General features: G+C 39.7%; 1 protein-coding gene across 9 annotated transcripts in view; it reads right to left on the bottom strand.

The window, feature by feature from the left end:
• Positions 1-27,473, bottom strand: part of MCTP1 (multiple C2 and transmembrane domain containing 1) — a 548,019-nt gene that overhangs the window by 366,924 nt on the left and 153,622 nt on the right. For 6 of the 9 annotated variants that reach the window (XR_004001078.1, XR_004001076.1, XR_004001077.1 and 3 more), the window contains exon 1: positions 16,464-16,571. The exons of 1 other annotated variant lie outside the window; for it this stretch is intronic. Coding sequence is in view for 5 of the 8 variants with exons in the window: in XM_030567947.1 (XP_030423807.1) it covers positions 16,464-16,520 (57 nt within the window). In the remaining 3 variants the exon portion in view is untranslated. Of the gene's footprint in view, positions 1-16,463; positions 16,572-27,473 lie in introns of those variants that run through there. 2 more of the 9 variants (XM_030567943.1, XM_030567945.1) reach the window with 1 other exon arrangement.

Here is a 27,473-nt window from a genome sequence, read left to right as displayed (position 1 = left end):
CTGGTCCCTCTCAGAATCCAGAGAGAAGAAAGCAAAACCCAAAAACACAAACAAGGGCTTCCTTTCACCGAGATTTTAAAATATCTTGTTTCCTGATTGGTCCTCTGGTCAGGTGTTTTTGGTTTACTGTTTGTTAACCCTTTACAGGTAAAACAGACATTAACCCTTAACTATCTGTTCATGACACCTCCAAGCTTAGAGAAAGTGCTTGTCACTACCTAGTATCTTCTGCTAGCTGTAGAAGGGTGGGTTCTGAATTCATTTTTGCAAGTTTTTCAAAATTTCTTTGTATTTTATTCCTAGGGGTTTAATTGCCTCTTGTAGGAGCAGGATTTTATAATTGTACTATGAGAATTAATGTATGATTTGATTTTATCCTGTCAGCCACCCTCTTTGAATAACAGAAAGGAATGACAGACCAGAACAATCCTTTTGACTGATCATGGTCACCCTTTTATTTTAGGATAAGTTATAATATCTACTATGGTTTCCTATATATATTGCAAATTAGGCACTCTAGTTAAGTTAAATAGACATTTCTTTGATTTAAGGTTTTAGTAAGTAAGAGACAGGGTCTTGTATTGTATCTATGTTAAGGAGATTAGAGGAATGTTGAGTGCCTGAAGTTCCAATGTAAACTGTTTTAGTTATAAGATTTAGCAAGGCTTGATTTACATGTATTCTGCTGAATATAAAATATGGCTGTCTATACCTTTGAAGGTTTCTGTAAGAGATTGTTTGTGTGAATGAGGACTGCATGCATTAGAAAAAGATACGGTGTGAAAGCCATCAGAAATGTCTAGATGATCAAGAAAAAGTGAGAGACTTGGAAAGACCAGGAGACAATCAGAAAACATCCATTGTATCTGATGCTAAACATGTTAGCAGCATTGAGGACCTGAGAGATGAGGCAGGCACGCCCCCGCCCCGAGACAACAAATAGAAGATAACGATGGGAAGCCAGAGAATAACCATCAAATGATAACACCACTTAAGGACTAATGATTACAGGATGACATTGCAAATGCATGGACTCAAATGGGAATTTACAACTATAAAGCCGAGGTGTTTTGCCATGGAACTCTGGGTTCAGTCCTGCAAAGCCCTGGAGCATGACCAACAAGAGCCCAGCTCCTCACTTGTGCTCAATCTAACTGGCCATTAGATTGACTCGAGCTACAACAGACTGGTAATTATAAACATCAACTGGCAGAAGTGAGTCAGTGTGTGTGTGTCTAAAAAGCATATGCTAACTGTTGTATTTTCAATAAATGCAGTGTTTTTGCCTTCTCCTCTATAAAGATCCCGTGCGCTTTGTATAGCATAACACTCTGACCATCTATGAAGGGCTCACTGAGAAAAAACTCTGCTAAAAGGCAGCTGTGAGATCACAGGTAGATGCAACTTCTCTAAGTTAAATCTATAGTCTGAAAGTGAGAGAAAAATTTTGGATTAATGCTACAAGAGTGGAAACTGTGATTTGTTATCAACAAAAGAGCATAATTTGTCTATAGCAGGGGTAGGCAACCTATGGCACAGGTGCCAAAGGTGGCATGCGAGCTGGTTTTCAGTGGCACTCGCATTGCCCAGGTCCTGGCCACCAGTACAGGGGGTTCTGCATTTTAATTTAATTTTAAATGAAGCTTATTTACTTTACATACAACAATCATTTAGTTATATATTATAGACTTATAGAAAGAGACCTTCTAAAAACTCAGCACAGCACTTCTGAAAGGCTGCCGACCCCTGATCTATAGCATCAAATTATATGCCAATGGACCATTTTTAATACTCTGAATATTTGGGTGAGAACATATGATGATTTCTGCAGGCATTAGAGCCAGACTGAACACGAAATGAGACAATGGGCAACACTGTCTGGGTACCTCTGTGGAGGTTAAATGAGTCTGAAATGATGTCATTGGCTAAGATTCAAGACATAGGGCCCTTATCTAGAAGTTAACCCATTCACTAAAACTGAAACCAAAACTCTGGACTGTATATATAATGTATTCACAGTTCCCTATCTTTTCCACATCCAAGGCTGCTAAAAGCCACTATTATAACTACTAACAGCCGTAAGTAATCTAAGTAATGCGGTCTATAGCCAATCCCACCCGATCTGGATGTATATTGGTGTGACACATAACCAGAAAGGGTTAAGTATCCTGCAGGACAAATGACTCAAATTCAACCCTTAAAAACATATGGGTAGTGTGACGGGGTCAGGCCAGACAGCTACAAGAGAGGGATTTATTTTTTTGAATGTAAAACATTTAATTTAAAAATGTTGACACTACAATATATAAAATAGCTATTATAAATGCACATAGTGTATTTTATAGCTGCCAGGTTTATGTTTTTAGGAAACTAAGTTACACTGTGGTTAATACTTGCAGTTTCACCCCTCTGAAAGTCCACATTCTATCACAGTGATGTATGGTCAGACTTAACACCCCAATTGTTAAAACACTTGGATCAAATCATAACGACTTTTATTGCAATAGGATCCTGTACACATTTATATCAATTCTAGTACCTTACAATTTTAGCTACCCAACAAGTCATTAACATACAGAAACATGCATGAGAACCAAGAAAATCACTCATCCCTTCTGCATATTAGCAACTTGTCACTCTTGAGCAACAAAGTTCACATCACTGAGGTTTGTGAACAGTCACTTTTAGCATTCATCCTGAATGAAAGATGGTCAAAGGCAGGTAAGAAGGTCCCTTTTCCCCTGGTAATTGAACAGGGGTTACTCCAGGTTAATTAAGACACCCTTGGGGCCAATCAAGGGCCTGCCAGAACCTGTTAAAAGCCTCCCCTCCAGTCAGATAGGTGCACGCAATAGGAGCTGTAGGGGAACAGGCATGCTATTGGTGAGCCGGATGGTGCAGATGCTGACAAATGCCAGGAGGGAGACCTCACAGGTACAGAGGTGAAAAGCGGGGGAAACCCTGCACAACAGGGGTGCAGCCCTTCTGGGCCCCAGAGGTTTGAAGGAAGAGACCCTGCCAGAAGGGAGAGACTGAACTGGATGTCTGGCCTGCCGCTACTATGTCTGGAGGAGCTACCAGAGACTAAGGGCATGGCTATGCTTGAAGATGTAGAGCGCCAGGAGTTAAATGAGCCCTTGGAGACAGCAGCAGGGAAAGTGCCGCCGTGTGTGCACACTGGGCTTGTGACTGTGGAGCATGTCCACATCAGCAGCTCTTGCAACACCACAGAGAGCAGTGCATAGTAGTAGTTATCGCAGTGTGCGAGTGGCATGCTTTGGAAAGGTTTTGCAATGCCTAATGGGGAAGGCACAGCGTCATATGATGCAGGTTTCCCAATACCATTGTTCCATGGGCATCCTATTAGATTGCCAGCTGCTTTTCAAATGAGGGAGTGGGGAGTGTGACGGAGTGTGTGTTGTGTGTATATAGGGGGAGAGACAGTGTGTTTTGGGGGGGCAGTGTGTCAGCATGCTATCTTGTAAGTTCAGACAATGGCAGGAGGAAGGGGGAAACTTGACATCCGCCACCACCCCCTGTGCGCCCCTCTCTCTCTCTCTCACACACACGCAGGCCTGCCTCTGCAGCAGGAGCATTCCACAGTAATGGTTTACTTTGTGTTCCAGACAGATAAGCATGCCGGCTCTCGGAAACGGAGCTTTGAAAGGGGATATCTGCATGCCTGCAGCCAAGTTCAAAACAGTGACCAGAGTGGCCACTTGACTTCATGGGATAATCAGACATTTACGGAGGCCAATCACAGCTCAGTAATGCAACACACTGTCCATACTGATACTTCAGCCCGAGTAGCAAGCTCTGTGCTTCTCGTGGAGGTAGATTACCAGGAGCACTCCAGCTACAGAGTCCAGGTGCTCTAAGTGCCTTGCCAGCGTGGACACCTCAGAAGTTAGGGCTCTCGGGGCTGATTTAATGAGCTCTAGCTTGCAAGTGTAGCCAAGGCCTAAGAGGCTCTCCTCCCCGCCCCATCAGGGAATCTGGGAGGAACCCTTACTCAGACAAGGTGAGGACAGTAAACCCAGGGGCGTGGGGAAATTCCCAGAGAGAGGAAGCCCCCAGCCCGCCGCTAACAGGAAGTATGGAAACCGCTGAGGTAGAGAAGGAGCTCTGCCATAACAGATAATAGTTGTGGTTTTGTGTATTTATAGATATTATATATATTGGTAGAGGTCAACAATGCAATCAAACAGTCCCTGTCTATTAATTCAGAGATCAAAAGGACAACATTTAAATGAACTGTAACAGGATATCCCTGCATTCATCTCTCTTGGAAATATATAGCAAATCAGATGTGAATGTTGGAAAAACAGGCACTAGTCTTATGTTAATCTGTGTGAATAATAACCAGTAATGCTTAGAACATGAGTGTCTATTATTCGCCGAGGGACTCCAACCTGTCAAAGGTGGCCTGAAACTGTATAAAAATGGCTTGCGTCCTGATTCTGTCATCTCAGATCTGCTTGAGATTTCATGCAGGGGAAGTCTAAGCCATAAGGACTAAGATCCCAGTTCTGACTGGACTCCCCTGAAGATAAACACTGAACTATAACCTGTGAACTATTTGTGAAAGAAATCTTTGCATCTACAAAGCTCTCCATTCAGGGCCGCCCAGAGGATTCAGGGGGCCTGGGGCAAAGCAATTTTGGGGGCCCCTTCCATAAGAAAAAAAAGTTGCAATATTATAGAATACTATATTCTCATGGGGGCCCCTGCGGGGCCCGGAGCAAATTGCCGCACTTGACGCCCCACCCCGGACGGTCCTGTCTCCATCTCTGCTAGGAATCTGAAGCTCAAGATCTGTGGCAGAAGCCTTCCTTAATTTCATGGACTTTGGGCACTGGCAAGCTCGGATGATGCTAATGAGGCATCCAAATTCTCCTGCTGAACCTCAGAGAGTTGGGGCACTTGTATTTTAGCAAAGAAAATTTCCAGGGCTTTCTGTGAAGGGGCAGAATCAGAATTGCACAGACTTTTATAAAAATTAAAGAACTGTTTATTATGCTCATTTCAGACTGCTGAAACAATTCCCCTAGCTTCCATTTGTGAAAAAAGGACAAACTCTATTTGGGCCATGCACAGCTTATTGAGCTCTGTCATAAACAGATAGTTAAGGGTTAATGTCTCTCTTACCTGTAAAGGGTTAACAAACAGGGAACCAAACACCTGACCAGGGGACCAATCAAGAGACAAGATACTTTCAAATCTCGGTGGAGGGAAGCCTTTGTTTGTGTTTTTTGGGTTTGGTTTTGTTCTCTCTGGGTCCTGGAAGGGACTAGATGTGCAACCAGGTTTCTTGCCAATCTTCCTGGTACAGTCTCTTATATATTCAGAATAGTGAGTATTTAGTAAGAAAGGCGGTTATAGTCTTTTGATTGTTTTCTGTATTTGCAAATGTGTAGTTTGCTGAAAGTATTTTAAATTGTATTTCTGCTGGAGGAGGCTTTTTCTCCAGTTTCTATAAGCTGACAGACCCTGTAACTTTTACCATCTAAATTACAGAGATAACTTATACCTTTTTCTTTCTATTTTTTATTAAAAGTTTTGTGTTTAAGACCTATTTGATTTTTTCCCCTTGTTGAGGCTCAAGGGAATTGAGTCTGTATTTAACAGGGAAGAGGAAGGGAGAGGAGAAGGGGGAATCCCTTTGTTTTAGATTCATGGGATCTTGAATCTGTATTGCCTCTGGGTGAGGGAGAAAGGGGGGGGGGGAAGGGACATTCCTCCCTGTTTTAAGATTCAAGGAGTTTGAATCACGGTAATCTTCCAGGGTAACCCAGGGAGGGAAATCCTGGGAGAGGCACAGGTGAGGGAAATAGTTTACTTTCCTTGTGTTAAGATCCAGGGGGTCTGGGTCTTGGGGGTCCCCAGGGAAGGTTTTGGGGGGACCAGAGTGTATCAGGCACTGGAATTCCTGATTGGTGGCAGCTTATCAGATCTAAGCAGGTAATTAAGCTTAGAGGAATTCATGCTGGTACCCCAACTTTTGGACTCTAAGGTTCAGATTGGGGAAAGATACTATGACAAGCTCATACCTTTTTCTGGTCAGTCTGCAAAAGAATTCTGGGGAAGGATTTTGAACATATTGTCAATCCATTTCCTTGACTTTCCTTTCAAGTAGCACCATGTTTTCTCTTCACCTTTTTTTTTCTTTTTAAGACACAGCAAAGCTAACAATTCTGCCTCTAAGAAAGACTTTTAAAGTTTCCCATCGAAGCTTGCTATAGGGAAATGAGGGCTCATTGGTCTCCAGCGAGAGATCAGTTTCCTTCTTTATAAGCAACTTGAAATAGGGGTCTAAGATTACTAAAGTATTAAACTTTCATTTATTTTGTTTCTTGCCCAGTGTGTAGGGGGTAAATTGTAGAATAATGGGTGCATGTCAGAGATCACCATTGTACTGTTGAGTAACTGAACACAGAATGGACTACCTGCCCGGAGATTAGATAGAAGTCAGTAGGTGAATATATATGATGGACAGAGAAGAAAAGTGTATGATCTTTCTGTTGGAGGTGTGACTAATTTATTCCTTCAGAACTCTTGGGATATATATATATGCACCATGTAAACCAAGACCTGGTGCTTTTTAAATTTATCAATTTTTTTCCAGCACTTGTTCTTTTGGCATCTCAATCCCCAATAATGCCTTGTCATTATTATCAGAAAATAGCAGGTTTGGGGTATGTATTTCCAGCATTCTCTGTGGGAGGAACTGATGCAAAGAAATCTTGTAGTGCCTCAGATTAGAGAAGAACCCAGTGATTCTCTCTCAGGCTTCTCACTTCTGATAAATGTAAAGAATTTGTTTTGGTACTTTTAGCTACTTACTCTTCAAATTGCATTTTAGCCCTCCTAATTTACCTTTTGTATTGCCTGGTCTAGTTTATGCTCTTTTAATTTCCATTTTCTGAAAGTCAAAGTCATGTGCATGGTTGCAGAATGTGACTCTAAAAATTATATCTATAGCTATATATTTTTAAATAAGATGTGCTGGAGAAGTCAACGTTATTTAGAACTGATGAAGATTAACAAGATTAATAAAGTCAGTTACATAACTTTTAGCAGGTGTGGGGTGAAAAATCTTATCACAATTGTCTGGCCATACTGGAAGAAAAAACAAATGGCAATGCATGTGGTTTAGCGAGGTTGTGTCATTCTCCTAAAATACTGGGTGTACCTGGCAATAAATTGTACAGTGCAGGTCATCAACATTTCCTTAATCACCTCCACATAATTCCCCCTTCCTCAGCTCCCTTAATGGGCAGCACAAAAAAGAAGGGGGGAGGAGTGTCACATCTCTACTGCCCCAGATGTAGGTGCCCCAACCCCTTCCACACTTCCTCAGCTCCTTTAAGAGATTATTTCTTTCAAATGCATTTTAATCAAATATTCTTTCGTAACCATATCCCTTCCATAATGCATATGTGCACTGGGAATCTGCCATGAGTTTTACATACTAAATTGCAACATTAGAACCTAACCCCCATGCACCACCTCACTGGGTCCCAGCAGGTGGGGAGAGACCCTCTTCAGCCAATCTGTCAGCAAGGGAAAAATTCCTTCCCAGCTCCCCAGGGAAAAGGGGCTACTAGTGTGTTGCCCTCAGCAGGTAATGAGGAATCCCAATCCTTATTTACATGTCATGGGTAGGTGTGTTCTTCCACCAGCCTTATCCATGTTAAAGAGGGATTTCTTCAGGGCTGTATGGGGTACAAATACCTCCCTCTTCTGGTGAGCAGGAAGGGCCATGCCTTCCTGTCCCCTCCACCTGACCTGGTTCAGCTGCTTCTTGCTCTTCCCTGTGCCATCTGTATAAACCTTCCCTCTCCTACTCCGCTTCCCTCATTGTAGGGCAACCCCTTAAAAGGGCAATAAATAATTCCTTTTCTTCTAGCCAGCCAGACAAAACACCCACAGCATCAAGCTTCTGGGACCAGTTAGCACACTTTCTGACCTCTAATCTTGCTAAAACTGGCATGAATATAAAGAAACAAAGCAAAAACAATTACCAGAGATGTTGACATGGCAAATCTGAATTTTAACAGGAGTTTAAAGCCATATTGACAAAATGTAAACTGAAGCCTTCCCTTAAGGACAAGTTTTTATATTTTTAGTCAATTTATCTCCAGATCAAGGGAATAATTTTAATGGACTGACCTGATTTTCAATATATATTTTGCTTAAATCACCTCTAAATCATGAGCCTACAGTTCCATTATTACAGAAAAAACAAGAAATAAGTTCACAACCCAAGGTTCTTATAATGAATCAATGCACTTTCAGTCTGGCACTGTTTACAATTTTGCACTTTTAGTTAAAACCTAAAATGAAAATATTGGCTACAGGTTTACTATCCATTACACATTTTCTAAATCATTCTTTGTGATGCAGGGTTAGCTTTGGAGGGTAGGGAAGAGCATGGAGGGACGCCTACCAAGTTTAAAATGGGGGGGGGGAAGAGAGCCACCACATTTTATCACAAAATCTTTACATTTTTAAACTGTACATTTGGCTGGATATTTAAACAAAGATAAAAGTATAACTTAAATTGGGGTCCTGATTCTGCAAACGTTTACACGTCAACATGAACGCTGTTGGAAGGTACTCTGACTGAAAGCTTTTGCAAGATTAGTAATTTTAATTTTCCTAAAATATTAATATTTATAACTGCTGCTTTACATTAGCATAAGGAAGGAAAGAAGAAAGTTTTACTCTCAAATATGCTTGCAACTTCCAAAATCAATGAGAACTACATGAATAATATACCCCATCTCTCTCTAAATTCAATTTCTCAATTTTTTTTCCTTCTGATGCTACAAAATTCAAATATTTATTATAAAAGAATGTAATCTAATTTCATTTTTCTAGAGTGCAGACAGCTATTTCAGCTGTTTACACACACACAGAGGTAGTTTTCCTTTTGCACAGGCATCTAATATAACAAAATCCTGATTTGGAAGATCAAAGAGCAAAGGAGAGCATAAGTAGGCCCCAAATCTCTATTATATCTAGCTTTTAAAACCAAACACTTCTTGAGACAGGCATAGATGGATGGCCCATGGCTGAGACTGCAGCTCTGCTGACGTGCAGACAATTTAATACATAAATTGATTTCTTCACTACCTATAAACAGCCCATTATAACTACTTATATGCTGTTCCATGCAGGCCAACAAGTGGGCAGAGGATAGTTACAGAGGCCAACAGCTGTCATATTAAGTAATTTTTTTAACCCAACAGAAAATTAACTGTAAAGTTTCAGCATTTTTTCAATGTGGGTAATTTTTCTTCCACTGTTTTGATAGAAACATCTTCAGTGTTGAAAATCGTTGAGATTAACGGGAGACCTTCAATATTCAGAAATTAATGTTCTCCTAGCTATATTCAAGTCACGTCTACATTCAGCTACACAGAACATTTACTTTCTCAACTCCAGGCATGTGCAATGTCTCTTACATAAGAGATTTTAACCTTCCTTATTCTTTTTAATATATATAGCTTCCTTTTGTGTTATCTTTAGACCTCCTATGGGTCTATCATCAGAAGGGCAGCCTTCCACTTTCAGCAATTAAGCTATATCTGTTTGGATGAGTTCGACAAACTAATGAGATTCATATTTAAATATTCTATCTGCTTGTCAACCGTAATCATTTGGGATAACAACAATGTAATCATCTGTGTCACATCATCTTGTCTTGAACAGAAAGTAAATTACTGCTCTTTCAAAACTCTATAGCAAATTAAGTTTAGCTATTGTGACAGACCCAGGCCAGTGGGGTACAGGAGTCTGGTCCTATTGGCATCCAGGAGATGGGCGGGCAAAGCCTGCTCACTTCTAAAGGACCTCCTCCCAGCCTAAGGGGAGGATCCACAGGTCTGTGACACCAAATGATTTCGTGGTACAACTAATGAAAGAGCAGGATCAGGAGTGAGGTCATAGAGCTAAATGAAGGAAACCTAATGGCGACACTGAGCAGAGAACCCCGGACAACGCCCATTGCTCCTCAAAGGCATCAAGGGAGCCAGTGAACGCCGCCCAGAGGAACTCCACCCGGATGCTAAAATTATGCATGATTTTGACACGCATTTTTTCAAAGCCTGGCTTCAATTTATATATCTATTTCTGTTTACACCGGCTTTCCCTTTATATTACATTATTTTTCATCTATTACAATTTATACAAGCTCACAAAGATGGCAAATTGTGGTCATGATCCTGCAAACGTAATAATCATTCCCTTGATCATCACAAGGAACTGAACCTGAAACTCAGGGTTCAGAGCATAAGCTTCTATAGCTCAAGCTAAAGGACATTTTATAGTAAAAACAGCAGTTGCTTACCATTTGGATCAGGCACATAGGCGCTCATGTCATATAGACTGAATGGCGGGCTTCACAGTTATGCATGTGCTTAAATTGACAGATGTGGGTAACTCAACTGAAGCCAGTGAAGCTACTCACATGCATATAATTAAGCATGTGCATGTTTGCAGGAGGCCTAAGCAACTAATGAGAACAAACCTGCTAATTACATTACTCAGCAAGACCCTCCTATGGGTCTATCATCAGAAGGGCAGCCTTCCACTTTCAGCAATTAAGTTGTGATTCTGGCACATCCAGCACGAGGATGAAGGCAGAGTTCTAAAACTTGCAAAGACGCAACAAAAAATCATTGTCATTTCCATGCCCTGAACTGCTTGGTTCTCCAAAGGATCCTGACCAACAAGTTTTCCAAAAAGAACAGATGCAAATTTATTTTTATCTGAAAGCTGAAATCAGAAAAATTACAACTTTGAAAAACTCTCGGGGGAAAATTGCAAACTTATAGGGAAGAGATTTGTATTGTATTGTTGCTGTTATGCAAAGCTAGGTTTATGGAAGCAAGCTTATTTGAGGTCTATCAAGGATACAGAAGCTTAATCTGGAAAGTTTATATTTAGAATTTATAGTTACTGTACACTTAGTGGTAAACAGCAGATGACTTAAACATTATGGTTTAACTCCAACTGAGGTATCAGTATTTGGCTCCAACCTCTGCAAACTGTTGGTAACTCTGTCTGTCTCAAGAAATTTGGGGCCAGATTTTAAAGGCATTTAAGTATTTAAAGATGCTGATAGGCACTTACTGGAATTTTCAAGAGCACTTAAGCCAGGAGGGATTTAGATGCCAGTAGAAGCCCATCTATATCTATAGGAGTCTAAATATCCTTGAAAAAATCGGTCTCTTTGAGCCCACTCTAACAAAACACATCAGTGTGTGCTTAATTTTAAGCAGATAAGTAGTCCCCTTCAAGTCACTGGACCTATCTCATATGCTTTGAGTTTAAGCACATACTTTGTGCTTTTCTGGATCGTGGTCTTTAAAAAGCAGGATATTTCACTGCCATCCAGTATCTGTGGCAAATTATTTCCAGGATCTGCCTGGCTAATATGGTGTGCACACACAAGTGAACATAAAATTCTGGTGTTTCCTTTTTGTTTGTTTTTGTTTGCAAGAGGCATCAGGAGTCATGGAGAATTTCTGAAAGTGAAGTCTACCCTGGATCTCTCTCCTCCGTCTATTTCAACTACCTCTAAAGAATAATATCCAAGGCTTTCTGTGCCCTGACAGATGAAAACTACAAAAAAGGATCTCTAGGTTGATTATAAGAAGAAGAATCTCATTAGAGAAGGCTTTCATGACTGCTTTATCAGACCTCACCAAAGTGCCTGCCAGAGGAATTAAGGGGCCATTAGCCACTTAACCTGAATATCAACTCCCAGAATCATAAATAAGTTAATTATTCCTTCTCCATGGGCAGATAAGACAGAAAACTCAGTGGATGCTCCAAGATATTCAGAGAAATTCTAGAGATTTCAGGGTATTCACACAGACGAGCAGTAGGATTGCCAACTTTCTGCTTGCAGAACACCAAACACTCGTGCCCCGCCTAATCTCTTCTCCAAGGCCCTGTCCCCACTCACTCCATCCCCTCTCCTTCAGTTGCTCAGTCTCCCCCACCCTTGCTCATTTTCACTGGGCAAGGGCAGGGGGTTGCAGTGCGGGAGAGGGATGAGGGCTCTGGCTGGGGGTGCAGGATCTGGGGTGGGGCCAAGGATGAGAGGTTTGGGGTGCTGGAGGGGGCTTTGAGCTGAGGTGTGTGGCCATGTGGAGCCAACCGCTGCGGCCAATCGGACTTTTAGCAGCCCGGTCAGCACAGCTGCCAGGGTCCCTTTTCGACCAGCATGCCGAATAAGCAAATCATCTCTCTGTCCTTTGCCCAGAGTTACCTCATTTCTCACAGCAGCATGGCTTTCATAACAGCTTCCCCACATAGGTCAAACTCCTTTAAAAGAAAACTGTTACAGCAGAATAGGAATAGCAGCAAACAGGTCATTATTAAATCCTATGGGTATTTCCCTGCTAGTCTGCCACAGGTTGCTGAGTCCATGTCTCTGCAGCTTAATTTCCCCACCTACCCTGTCATGTCCATTTAACAGGAGAAAGCTGAGCAAACATTGATCAGAAGATACCGTTTTAGTGTGGTCAGAGAGAAAAAAGGATGATGCAATTAGGCCCCCAAACTCCTCCCTCAAACAAATTTTGGGCAACTATTAGTGGTTTTCTGATAGTTTTATCCCTTCTAAAAATAAAATTAGAAAAAAAGAGTGGCCCCACCCTTTATTAGCAAATCAACAAACATTCTACAAAATATTCCTGAGGCAATATTTTTTATCAGCTTATTCAGCTTGTTGTGCAAATTGTTAGTAGGCTTATTCATCCTATATGAATGTTGTGCAGAGTGCTGGCATTATGGTCCTTTCTGTTAATCTAAATACCCATTGGCTATTTATAAATTAAGCAACTTTGTTTAAAAGACTTACAGAAGTTCATACGTTATCACAAGAAAGACAGTGAATATTCAACATGGTAGCAAATCATGAGAAACCTCTTGGAGGCTAACAATTTAAACTATATTACAGATACAAAAGCTAAACAATGATGTTTGGTTCTAAGAGTTTCCTGACCCCTGTTTGTTTCTCTCATGTTTATCATAGAATCATAGAATATTAGGGTTAGAAGGGACCTCAGGAGGTCATCTAATCCAACCCCTTGCTCAAAGCAGGACCAATCCCCAGATTTTTACCCCAGTTCCCCAAATGGCCTCCTCAAGGATTGAACTCATAACCCTGGGTTTAGCAGGCCAGTGCTCAAACCACTGAGCTATCCCTCCCCCCAAAAGTGGCATGTGGAGTACAGACACAGACACTTGCACACCCAGCTAGCACTGGTACAAACAGCAGTGTACTGAGTCAGTGCTTAGGTGAGTAGTGTAGAGTGTCCTACGAGCCTAAATCCTAGGGCATAGGATTCAGGATAGGATAGGCCTACACACCCGGGTAGTGCCTCCCATGTTTGCAGTGTTATTTTTAGCAGTGTATTGGCCTGCTGTTGGTGCCTTTCTCCACCACAGTGAAAGACGCTGGGAGCAGGAGGCAGCAGGGAAAGTCTCTGGCAGCTGCCTGCAAGGAGCTACCAGAGCCTTCCTGCTACCCCGTAACCTCCTACTGGAGCCTTTCACCACTGCCTGTAGTTACAGACCGGAGTGAGTACAGACACAGCTTGCCTTTCCCAGCTGCATGTTTCCTACACTCTGACACAAGCATAGGCAAGAGTAGACAAGGAGAGGTCATACAGCTGTTTTCTGTTTCTTTTGAAGCTCAGAATAAACAATAACTTTATTATAAAAGCTGGCATGTGGTTAAATCTATTCTCTTATCGCCAGTCTGCTAGTTCTGGCAGGCTCTGGTAGAACACTATTGCAACTAATGATTCAAAAGTAGTTTGTCTGCTTTTTTTTTCCTGTATAAGACTATAGTGTGCTCAAGATATGCATAAATGCAGAACATTTTTCAACAAGCTAGAGAAAGCCTATATTGTAGTGTCTGTGCATACTGTTAATTTAACCCCCTACCCCAGCCCCGATGTTGCCAGTGTTCACCAATGCCCAAGGCCACTCTTTCTGAAGGCAGAGGCTGTACCACTGAAAAGAATGTAAGACATATTTCATATGTTTATACAGCCATGTGTAAGCTTGATAGATGTACAGCATGTCACATGTCTTCAGGCAAAAAGCAAGTAGTTAAACAGCCAAGAGCTTCAGTTTTTAGAAAAACTAACAGAATGGTCACTGTATGTTTCAACACTGCTGATTTCATCAATAAAATAAGCACTGTGGGAATATTAGTTTCTACCAAGCACTTTCAACAAAACAAATCGGGATTCATTTGAGCCACAGTGCTGCCAATAAGTTCAAGGAATACAAGTGAGAAAATACATCAGAACATAAAACATGATCAGTGTTCATGTTTCACTTTCCTCAGAAAAAGACTAGTATGGTTTTAACGTAAATCATACACCATGAAAGCCTGACTCCAGACTTTCACACATAGTATCGCATATAACTCATAAATCCAAGAGATGGTGTCTTCAAAACAAGTCTCAAGGTGAAATTCAACACTAGAGAAACAAATTTTTTTTTCTGTGGAATTGTTAGGTGAGAGGGATTCTCTGGGGTCTCATGTGGCCAAATATATTGCTGGTGTAACTCCAATCAAGTCAGAGTTACACAGGAAAAAATACAATGCTCAAAGTCTTCCACAGAATCCAAAAAAATCTCCAATAGCACTTGAATTCAAACAAATCCCATGAGTACCATCATTACTACTAGTGGAAGAATCTACTTCTTTAAGCAGAATTAATGAAAAAAAAACACTTGAAATAAATTAGCTGACCCTTTCACATGTGTAAAAGTATTCAGTTCTCAGTATAGCTGAAGAGTATGGGCTTCCCTGCCGTTTTGGCTAAAAGGATTATTGGGAAGTTATAGGTGTGTGTGAAGGAGCAGATAGACTGCAAGGAACTAGCTAACAGATCTTATAGACTTCCAAGCCAAAAGCTGTAGTGCTCTTATGTAAAACAAATATCTAAGGGCTTCAAAGTCCATGAAAAAGCATATGATTTTTTTTAAATACACTTTTCCCCAAAATGAAGTTTGAGATTCTATAATCACCTTCATGTGCCAGTTAAATACAAAAATCATATGTGCATTTCCTCATCACTGTTCAGTAATCTGAAAAGCATAGTGCTAATCAATTTCTGTGGTAACTAGAATTCTAAACAAATTAGAACAAACTTAAAACACAAAAGGCCTCTGATTTGCCTGAAGAATGGAGGATTACACACTGCTAGTTGTATCATAAGCACTGCATACAAAGCATAACTTGTTCAATATCCATAGACAGATGTCATGTTTATGCCCGTGAAAGATCCAAAACTGAGAAACTTCCTCCATTGGTATATATTGGTGACATATATATATATATATATATATATATATATATATATATATATATATATATATATATATATATATATATATATAAAATAGTAAGTGTAGCACATCATTTTCTCAAGTTCACCTTGAATAGCCATAAGTTAGAAAAAATAATCATAGTTTGAATAGCTGAATCTCCATACTACAAAATAAAATTGTCATCTTATTTTAATTAATAGAGATTACCCATAATTATTTACTACTTTTAAATTTAGATTCTAATTATATACAAGAGAATAATATTTTAGCATTGCTTCTTTAAAATGGAAGATATAAATATATTTAAATTTTTCTTTTAGTCAAGTACTCTACTACAGTGTAATCAAATTAACTCAGTAAATATATGCCTGATGTTTACAGCTACTAAAAAAATCTAAATAAGAGTGGTTATTCTAAAGGCAGTTTCCTTACAAAATCAATATAGTACTCAGCAGTATGCAAGTATATTCAGCAACTGAGGAAGTGAACTAATTATCTTAACTATATTTTAAACATAAATAACTCAATTGGTAACTAGATAAACAAGAGTTCCTCTTAATATGGAGATCTTAATATGAGCATACCAAAGGTGAAATTTCACCACTGTCTTATTTTCTGACTAGATCTCTAACTGCATGATCACAAACACACACTGTAGAATGACAAAAAAAAAAAATCTCAGTTTCATAGTTCCTAATTATAAACAAACGATGCTTGAAAGGGAGAAACAATGCACGTTAAAGTGATGTATTTGTTAATATAGATAATGAGTGCTATTCCTTCCCACCTACAGCATTCTGAACTTGAGAAATGCATTCATTTTTCTGACTCTACAATATGCGCATATTTAAGGAAATGTATAGTTTTCACACACACACAAAAATCCATTTAACCATTTTCCAGAAAAATTATCTGTAAAAGTACTTGGATTTCAATAAAACAGATGAGAGAGCCTTTGCTATTTGTGTAAGAAAAAGAACATAGTATTACTTGATATATAATATTATACAGAATTGATTTAAAACAAGATGTGATCTAATGCGAGTCACTAGAGCATGTTACACTTCACAAAGATAAGCCAAAAACTTTCTTACCTTATTGTACCCAAATGGGAAAGTTTCTCCAGTTTTCAGCTTGCAACTATCTAGCATAGTGGAACAGGAAAGAACAGAACATCTTTTGCTTTACAAAAGATACCTGCACATCCACAACTAGCCCTTCTGAGATGACAACAGCTAAGCAACACTGTTCACCTCCAGCTGGCAGCAACAGCCTCTTTGCAAATACCACTTGCTTGCTTCTACAAACTGCAGCTACTCAGAATGAAAGTAAGGGGAAAATGTGATCTATGAATACTGTTGCTTCATAGTTGAGTCATATCCTTTGAAGTTATCTCCCCACCTCAAAAGACATTAAGAACTGTCTTTCCCTCCAACTCTAAATGCTGAATACAGAGTGTACAGAAAATGAGTAGGGCGTATGGGTTTTATATATACATAAAATTAAACATGATCCAAACATTTACCTGTTAAAACATTCGTTTTACTATTTAGCATGTTTCCCACACAGAATTCATGTGTGTGATCACATATACCATAGAAATAATCTAACATAGCAAAAGAATCTGTAGAAAAAAAAGATATGTACTATAATGTTGACCAGACATGAGGTTACAAGCTTGCCAATGTGAATAGTTCCAGTCCAGTATAAAAAGGTAGAAGTCAAAGACACTAAATCTGTTTATGAAAACGAAATACTTTGAAAAGTGTCTTTTTAAAAACATCTCAGACTGTTAACATATATTTTTTCTTAATATATCCTGAACTGCATTGTCATCATCTTGTGACAGTAAAACAGTTGTCTCCTCTAAGTCAGGGCTATTTATTTTTTCAACTTTGTCAATATTTCTACACTTGTTATATACAGCGCTGCTGTAGCTGTGTTGGTCTTAGGATATGAGAAAGTGGTGAGGTCCAGTAAAAAGATATCACCTCACCCACATTGCCTCTCTAATTTTCTACATTAAAGTAATTTCAGAGTTAAAAATTTAACATTGAAAACAAATTAAAATACCATCTAGAAGATTAACAACACAAATGAAATCTTTCTACCAAGGAGAAAAACGATGGATTTCGTGCTGAGTATGGGGGCATAAGAGAGTGGAAAAGAAAGGGTTGAGGAAAAATCCTGAAGGAAAAGAAAGCAAGCAAACATGGATTTTTGGTTGAATATGATGCCATATAGTCACATTAACACAAGCATTCCGCTGCTGGATATCATTATCTGCATATTCCTAGAGCCTGTCCAGTTTTTTATACTGTTGGTAGACTATTGCACTGATTTCTTAATCTTCGCTCTGGAAAGAATATACTTTTGTTTCAGTTTAGTTTGGTGAGGGAGGAAGTGTTTTGTTTTTGTTTTATTAAAACAGGTCATTTATGATTTACTATTTGGTTTACATTTATCTTTTAAACAAAATGAAAATTGTGTGTTTGTATCTTAGTGTACTGCCTAGAGAGAACACTGTATCAAATAATTCTGACTCTTAAAATTTATTGCTATTCTTATTTTGCTGAGGGGAAACTGCAGCACATAAAACACTGTGCAACTTACAGTATGAGTGTGACGATACTTGCATGCAGAGTAAGTGGAGGAAAGAGAGATGCCTTTTACTTTAAAGTATTTCCATTATGTGTATTATTGATAAAGAGCCTGATTCTCCACTTGCTTACACTTGTCTAAATGAGGAATGACTCCACTGAAGTTGATGAATCTGAACTGATATAAAAAGTGCAAGGAGAATCAGGCTCCATAAACGTGAAGTCCTTGCTTTTTTACTTGAGGGATCTCATACAAGATATTTATATCTGAAAGCACAGTGACCACACGTAAAATATTATCTCTTCTGCAATATGGATACGCAGAAAATTTGTAAAATTTATTTTAGACTCTAGCCAAAAATAAAAACACTATTCTGACTCTGGAATCCCTCAGCACATCTTTTGTCCCAATCTCAATGGTGAAAGAAATGCCACACTAATTTCTCAGTTAATTAAGCGCATAATAAGCAACATTCAATAATGAGTTCATTTTATAAATTGCATCTTCTATTCCTCAAGTCACAAGCAGCACAAAAAAACAACTAAACTACTTTAAACTTTTAGTTTTCCTGCTCTCTAAAGTTCATCTCCCTGAAAACTCGTTGATAGTCAAGGGACATCTATGATAATTCTAAATAGACAGTCTAACAAAACATTCAAATTTCTCTTTTGCTCCTCCACTACAGCTGGCACGAGATCAGTGGAATAGCCAACTGCCTAAGGCAGAAGAATATTTGGTATCAAACCGTAAAGCATCCAACTTCTGCAATTATGAAAAGCTTTTCCACCATTCAAATCACCCCATCTTTTTCTCACTTAGTTTTGTCTTATCACTTCAGAAGGAAAGAGAGAAAAATAAAATATTCCTCCAGCATGAACTTCATCTCAAGGTGGATTTTAAACTTGGTCTTCCAGTTATGACTGTGAGGCGCGCACATTTTCCAATTTGCCTAAGGAAGCAAAAATTCTAAAGACATTCCTATATCTGAGACTGCTTTACGGCATAAGTCAGTCATCACCTTGGCAGATAAAAGTGAGCATTTCCCTACCACCAATCATGCTACAATGTTACTTCCTCAGAAGCACCTTGTACTGACCATTGCTGGACACAAGATACCAGATTAAATGTATCAGCCTGATGGCAATTTATTCCTACCATGTGTTCCTAAGAACTTTAAAAATGAACACACCAAACAACACGAGAAAGATATTATATAACTGTTGTTTTGGGATGCAAGAATTCCTCTTGCAGGTAAAAATGCATTTTTCTAAACCCTTCATCAATACTTCACTAATAGAATCTGTATAACAATTCCTACCAATACAAACAACAACCCTACAATCTTACCTTTAATTTAACATCTGCCAAAACAAGACTAGTAACTCTAGTAGGCAGAAAAACAAAATGTAATTTTTAAGTCTCACCACGGCCTCATTATTTTCCACCCAACAAGATGACAAGGCTGACACCCTTCTCCCTCCCCACAAACTCTCACTCCCCTGGACATTAGTCCTCTCTACCTCAAGGGCTTTTGAGATACGTTGTCTGATACACCTGACAAAGGTAGTCACCAATAAAATTTTCTTAGGACTTACCTTAACTAGTCAAACAGATGGAGCACTTGAGTCTGACAGATAGAACTAAAAGAAAGCACCCAAAGACACAATGAACATCCATCAAGAACTGTCTTCTTCTGGGTTAGAATAGAGACACATTTTGTAAGAAGAGAACTTTACTGCTGTCTCCCTTTGCAGACTGTCCCATTAGAGTAATGTATGGAGTTTTGGGCAATTGAAAGGCCCTCAGCTAAAAATATGGAAACACTGGAAGTAGGAGGAAGTCATCTAAACCAAATTTCAATAACCCAGATCAACCTGTACATTGCAAGTTTAGACTCATGTTCTCCTAGGCTCATCAAATGCTCATCAAACCAGGCGACCCAGTAACACCACAGTAGTCCCTTGATGTGGTTGCACATAGTTTCTGAATGTAGCAAAGATAAGGTCTTACCCAGATTTTCTCACCAAGCTAAAGCCTTAGACATGTCTCCGGAGGAACCCAATGAAAGTTTTGTAACCAAGTCAGAAGACAATTGGATCATAACCAGGTCCCCTGACTTGGTCATACCATAAATGGAGGTCTCTATTTTCCAGAAAAAAAACAGTGAGGAGAAAGAGCATATGCATTGCACTTCTCCAGAAAACAAGATGGTACTTAGAGCTCTCTTGCATGCCTGGATCAGCTGAAGTAGACTGAACTCTTCATGCAGAAAGTTGGGGGAAATATTTCCCTTTGGGCAGGCCCTTTTGTCTATTAGCATATAACAGCAATTTAGACTCATTCACTAGGAGCACTGATTGGCATGGAATAGGACATTTGCCATCCCTGGCAGGAGATTTCTCTCCCCATTGACAGAAACTGCAGGAATAATTCCACAGATGCAGGAGAGGACTGGTACTCAGGAGCTCTGGGTTCAGTTTTTATTAACTCTACTGTGTGATTTTGGGCATGCCACTTAATCCCTCTGTGCCTCAGGTATTCATCCATAAATGGAGAATAATAATAATACTCCTGTACCTCATATGGCTGTCATGAGCATAAATTCATTTTTTGTGATGCACGCAGATACTACTGTGATGGGACCAACGTAAGTATCTACACAGACAAGATTTACTTTTGGTTCCTCTATCTACATAAGATACAGCCAAAATGTTGCCGAACATGACTAGAGCTCACAGGTGCGATCAGTTCATCTTAAGTACTAAAACACTCCTCTTACTATTCTCACCTCAAAGAATTTTACAAAGAATCTTTCTATACTTGAGAGTAAAAAAACAAGTACTGGATGAAAACTACAATATAGAGGGAGGAAAGCAGTCTGAAGATATAAAAAATTGGAGCAATAACATTACTACTGTTGCCTGCTACTCAAAACTCTAAGACAGGAAAACACATCTCTTCTAGTTTGCTTGATACTGAGGGTATGTCTACACTACAAAATTAGGTCGATTTTATAGAAGTCGATTTTTAGAAATGGATTTTATATAGTCGATTGTGTATGTCCACACTAAGCACATTAAGTAGGTGGAGTATGTCCTCACTACCATGGCAAGCATAGACTTATGGAGTGGTGCACAGTGGGTAGCTATTCCACAGTTCCCGCAGTCTCCGCCGCCCATTGGAATTCTGGGTTAAGCTCCCAATGCCTGATGGGGCAAAAACATTGTCACGGGTGGTTTTGGGTACATGTTGTCAGTCTCCCTTCCCTCCGTGAAAGCAACGGCAGACAACTGTTTTGCGCCAGACACCAGGGCGATTAGAAGAGCACAGCAAGGCACGCTGCGCATCAGAGAGGCTTTGAAAACCAGTTTCATAACTAGCCAGGCTTTGGTGTAACAGTTGTGTGTATTTCTCCTTGATGCAAATCTGCCCCCTTTGTTGATATTAATTCCCTGTGAGCCAACCACCCTCACCACTTCAAAATAAAGTAACTACTTACTGTTTTGAAACCATGCATTCATTCTTTATTAATTAAAAAAAAAAAAACAGACAAGGTAGCCTGGATGGGGTGGGGGAGGAGGGAAGGACAAGGCCACATTGCTTATTGGAGCCACAATAAAAATCAAACTGTTTGACTGACAGCCTTCTGTTGCTTGGGCCATCCTCTGGCGTGGAGTGGCTGGGTGCCCGGAGCATTCCCCCCCCCCACGTATTCTTGGGCAGCTGAGTGAGGTGGCTATGGAACTTGGGGAGGAGGCATGCAGTTATACAGTGGATGCAGTGGTCTGTGTTCTTGTTGGCTTTCCTGAAGCTCCAATAGTTGCTTCATCATGTCCATCTGGCCCCCCATTAGCTTCAGCATTGCATGCTGACTCTGCTCTTTGCACTCACTTAATTCTTTCCTGGTCTCTGCCACTGAATGCCTCCATGCATTAAGCTGTGCCCTATCAGTGCGGGAGGACTGCATGAGCTCAGAAAACGTCATTACAAGTGCGTTTTTTCACCTTCTAATCTGCGATAACCTCAAGGATGGAGATGACGGGGGGAGCACAGAAACATTCTACACTCTAGGATCCTGGTGGGACTGCATGGTCACCTGTGCTGCTGAGTTCGCCACACTAATCAGACAGAAAATTAAATTCAAAAGTTCCCAGGGCTTTTCCTGTGTACCTGGCTAGTGCATCGGAGTTCAAAGTGATGTCCAGAGCGGTTACAATGGAGCTCTCTGGGATAGCTCCCGGAGGGCAATACCATCGATTTGTGTCCACACTACCCCAAATTCGACCCAGCAAACTCGATTTTAGCACTACTCCCCTCACCAGAGGTTGATCATAAGAGCTCTTCTGCTGAAGTGATCCTCCTTGAGTCAGCTAACATCAGTTTTAGGCCCAGTTCACAATGACAGTGTGGCACAAAATGATCACGCTACATTGAAAAATATGGTCCAAACAGCTCAGAAAATTGTTTAACAAAGCTTAATTTTTCCTGGTGAATTTAATATAATAGCACTGAAGTTTAGGGTCTAATTTAGTAAATTGTATCTTAGAAACAGTATGAATTTTAAAATGAGAAATTACTATAGATTGGTATTGCAGATTTGATGAGCGCATCTCTTCAGTGCACTGAATTTTCATATTAAATTAAAGCAATTATTTTTAGCAACATGATGTGGCACAATATTTGCAAAACAATATTTTTAAAACATTTAACAAAATAAAAGTATTTTGACTCATGAAAAGTACATTGTAGAGACATGAATGAAAAATTGTTTATTTTTTTCTTTAGTAATCCCAGTATTCAACTTTCACTCTGTGACTCCCTATCATTATAACGGGGCAGTATGCAAATAGAATAACGTGGGAAGTCATATTATATTCCATATATTTCTCATTTTTAGAATGTGCCTATCTTCTTGGTATCTAAAGATAGATGTAGTTACTCTATGTTTTTGTATTTAAAGCTTTTTCCAATATTTATTTTAAATTCTATATATGGTATATAAAAGATTTGAAATCTTATTTATTCTCCAAGCTAAATCAGGCACCTAGCATGTTTAAAAACTAATAACTTCCATGTGACAGCAAATAGATAAAGGATATAACATAGCAAGTTGTTTTTTAAACGTACAATCTTCACTACATGTACATAATTAGACCAAAACAGATTGTGTGCTAAAGTACATATTTGTGTATTTCAGATTAATTTTGCTTTTGAAATCAGCATTTAAGCCAATAACAATCTTCAGTCAGAGTTAAAGGCATAGTCAAGCAACTAGATTACAGAGTTTAGTAAATCACTGTAGTAACAGTGTTATCTTAACCTGAGATAGTGGAATACCTTCCTTGAGCTAAGCAGGTAGAAGAGCATGGTTCTTTTTGCCTTGAAAAAAGTTTACAGCTTCCTTTGAGCATCAGTTTCTCAAGGACTTACTATGCCATTCATAAAGAAAATCTGTGTGTTCTGCAGGCCTGTTGTAACCTCACATCCCGATTTCCCTATAAATGAACCACTGTCACAAGCAAATTGTGCAGCTGCTAGTGCAGGTATGTACAGAAAATATTTCTCAGGCCAAGGAAAGGAAAAGAGTGAGTAACCAAAACACAAACAATTAAAAACCCATATCAATGTACAGTTGACAGTGTATTTCTGTAATGCAATAAGAATCAAACTAAATGGGTAGTGTGTGGTTTTAAACTGAAAAAGGAGTTATCCTTTTGGGCTTCCTTTCCTTAATTTGTTAAAAGTTATTTTCCTTCAGTTGATAATACTTGTACCTGAAAACACACTTGTACAGGCATTCAACTGAAGACTCACTTCTTTATAGCAAAAATATGGAGATTACAGAGTTGGTCTCCTGGTAGCAGAAGAATAATTGTAAGTTTTGGGTCTAATTTTCCAGAGGTGCTGAGCACTAACAACCTCAATTAATCAATGGAAAATGCAGGTGATCAGCACTTCTGAAAATCAGACCTTGTTTGTTCAGGATCCATATATATGATCTCTTGGAACAAAAATGGAGTGAATGCTGATGGAGTAAATGATAACTTCTACAACCAAACAAAATTCTCCTCAGTGAGCTGAGTTCAAACAAAAATTGCCTCAACTTGCTTTGATCCACCGGAGTGTGCAGCCCTGCCCCCCCCCAGGGGATGCTTTACTGCATTATATTAGAATTAGTGTTATATCGGGTCACATTATATCGGGGTAGAGGTGTATCGATTTCATAAACATAGCTGTATTTGTGACATAGTTTTGTCTAGGCCCTCCCGTGAGGATGTCCAGATGAACCAATCATTTAAATAAAGGTAGACATGGATAGCTGCACATCTGAGATTTTAGGGTATCACTGAAAGGAACTTTGTGAATACTCAAAGTGCAGAAGATGGGCTAAATGGATTGTTTGTAATGGTAATGATCTCTCTTCCACAAAAGCCATAGGTATTTTCAATGCCAAGGTGTGAGTGAGATGTGACAATAGGCATCCTGCCAATGGAGAGCCCCAGACTTTTGTTTTTCTGTAGATAAAAAGAGGAGATAATGGAGCTATGCTAACTGCACTGAGTTAGAACTTTATGGTGGAAGAGTTGAACTTCTCAATATTTAGAATGGGTCAGAGATTGGATCAGAAGAGCACCTAGAATAAAATCCCTTCCCCTAAAATTCCTGGGGAACCACCTCTGTGACGTCCAACTCTAATAGCAAACAAACTTCTGAACTTCTTCGCTGTTTGTTAGAATTGTTTGGTTTGAAAAGAATACAATGTAGATGCCAATGGTATGGCTGGTAACAAATTCTTTTTGTAAGGTATTGAAAATCCCCAGAAGCCTTGCAGGAGAGCTGGTGTCTTTCAGTTTCTCTAGAACATCATCTGTTGTAGAGCTAAACAGCCCTTCACCATCAGATGGGAAGTCTTCTATCAACGTTCTTGTTTCCAGAGGAAGTCCAGACAACATAGCCTTGAGTAGTGCCTCAAAGGAATGACAGATGGTACAACTCCAGAAGCCACATAGAAGGTATTGGAGGACATGCTCAGGAAATGCTTAGCAACTAAGTGAAAGTCAATGTGGTCCATTGGATAGATCACTGAACTGGGACAGAAGACCTGGATTCTATTCCCAATTCTGTCACTGGCCCACTGGGTGACCTCAGGCAAGTCACTGTCTCAGTTTTCCCCTTCCTGAAAATAGGGATAACAATATTGTCTTCTTTTGTAATGTGCTTTGAGATCTACCAATGAAAGCACTGTTATAAGACCTAAGTCTTAATTATTAACTGTCCTTTGGTAAGTAAGATTTTGACCTGTTCTCTCTGAACTTCCAGCACAGACTGGGCAAAGAGTACAATCTTATTTCATAAGTCATATTGATATCTGAACATTACTGACTGGTAGTTTGCCACTCACAGACTCATCTAGTGTCAGACAGGAGTATATCTTTCTACCTAGAGCATCTAGCTTTTGACCCTATCTATCTGAAGGGCTACAGTGGACTTGACACCTTTTAGCGCTTTGAATGGCAGCTGCTACCAACAATGGATAAGTCTGCAGGAACAAGAAACCTCAGGATGCAGGTGGTATAACAGGTCTGCTTTCTCAGAAATTGCCAGTCCAAAGAATGGGTTTAACCAGGCTAGAATAAATGGTTAAAAACCAAGCAGAGGCTACTCTAGAAGTATTATCCCCAATTTAAAGACAAGGACATGGGGAACTAAGGCACAGAGAATGAGCAGGTTGCCCAAATTCCCGCACAAAGTCTATGGCAGAACCAATAATCAAACTGAGGTCAAACCAATAAAATCAAAGCCTTGGAGGCATTCCTTCCTGCCTCCACTCCTCTCTCTGCACAAGATCTCACTGATTTCTTCCAAGACAATTGACAGAATATGACAAAATTCCTCCTTTTGTCAGCTTGTCTCCCCTTCCCCTCCTATAACTCTCAGTGCCTTCTTCTGTCAGAGACAGAAGTGTCTCATATGCTCTCCTCCTCAAACTCCTCCAATTGCCCCAGTGACCAAATCCCATTCCAGCTCCCAGCCTCCCTAGGACCCACTCTCATCCCCTACCTTACTCTTCTCCTGACCCTATTGCTCTCTTCTGGCTCTTTTCCCTTCACAATACAAGCATCATCTAGTCTCTTCCACCTTAAAACACCCCATCTTTGACCCCACATGTCTCTCCAACTACTGATCCTTCTCACTTTAACCTCTAAGCTAATAGAAAATGCTGTTTACAATGGCTGTCTGGAATGTCTCTACTCCAATTTCATCCTAGACCCTCTCCAATTCTGCTTCTGCTCCTTACGCTCCATTGAACCGCTCTTGCTGAAATCTTTAATGACCTCGTCTTAGCTAAAGCTCAGAACCAGTACTCCATCCTCATCCTTCTTGACCTGCTAACCAACATTATTTCATTGTTTCCTTGTACTCCCTATCTGGCTGTACCCATCTGTTATCTACCATCTTATAGTTAGACTAATCTTCGGACGGAGAGGTGTCTTTTGTTCTGTGTTTGTACAGCACCCAAGCATGACAGGGTCCTAGTCCTGACTGATACTTCTATACACTACAGTAATATAAATAATGAATAAGTCACATTCCAGTGCCTTGTTCTAGTAAATAAAAGGAAACATGAACTTGTAATTAAGGCACTGGTCTGGGGCTTAACATAGGATATCAGAACAGGATTGGTAGAATCAGTTTCCTAAAATCTATACAAACGAAGTATTATGGATAATGGTCATTTATTATATATGGTATTTCTGAATACTCCCAAGGGGAACATGAGATGCAATTCTTGTTTAACAACATATAACAGTTATTCAATAATACTTCAGACTTGAGCTAGGATCATTTAATTTAAAATAAGAAGATATTAAAACTATTCAATTATCTAAGAGTAATCTTGAGCAGAAAAATATTCTCTCTCATTTGGTTCCTATTTCAGTTTCTCTGCCTAGAAACCACTCCTTTTAGTACAGTAACTCCTCACTTAACGTTGTAATTATGTTCCTGAAAAATGCGACTTTAAGCGAAACAATGTGAAGTGAATCCAATTTCCCCATAAGAATTAATGTAAATGAGGAGGTTAGGTTCCACTGAAATATTTTTCACCGGACAAAAGACTATATACATATACACACACACATATACACACACACACACACATATATACACACACACAGAGTATACGTTTTAAACTATTTAATACTGGTACACAGCGATGATGATTGTGAAGCTTGGTTGAGGTGGAGGAGTCAGAGGGTGGGATATTTCCCTTACTGCTAAATGATGAACTAGCAATTGGCTGAGCCCTCAAGGGTTAACTCTCACTCTGCAAGGCAGCAGGAATGGAGGGAGATATGCGCATTTCCCTGAAGTACACTGCCTTGTTAATTAGATCAGCTTGCTACAAGCTCCCTCCGTATGGAAGATGGAGTAAGCAGGGTGCAGGGGGAGGGGGACACCCTGACATTAGCCCCCCTCTTCCTTCCCTTCTCCCCCACCCC

Source organism: Gopherus evgoodei, chromosome 6, assembly GCF_007399415.2.
Source record: "Gopherus evgoodei ecotype Sinaloan lineage chromosome 6, rGopEvg1_v1.p, whole genome shotgun sequence".
Classification (NCBI taxonomy): domain Eukaryota; kingdom Metazoa; phylum Chordata; order Testudines; family Testudinidae; genus Gopherus; species Gopherus evgoodei.
This window is presented reverse-complemented; position numbering and strand designations above follow the sequence as displayed.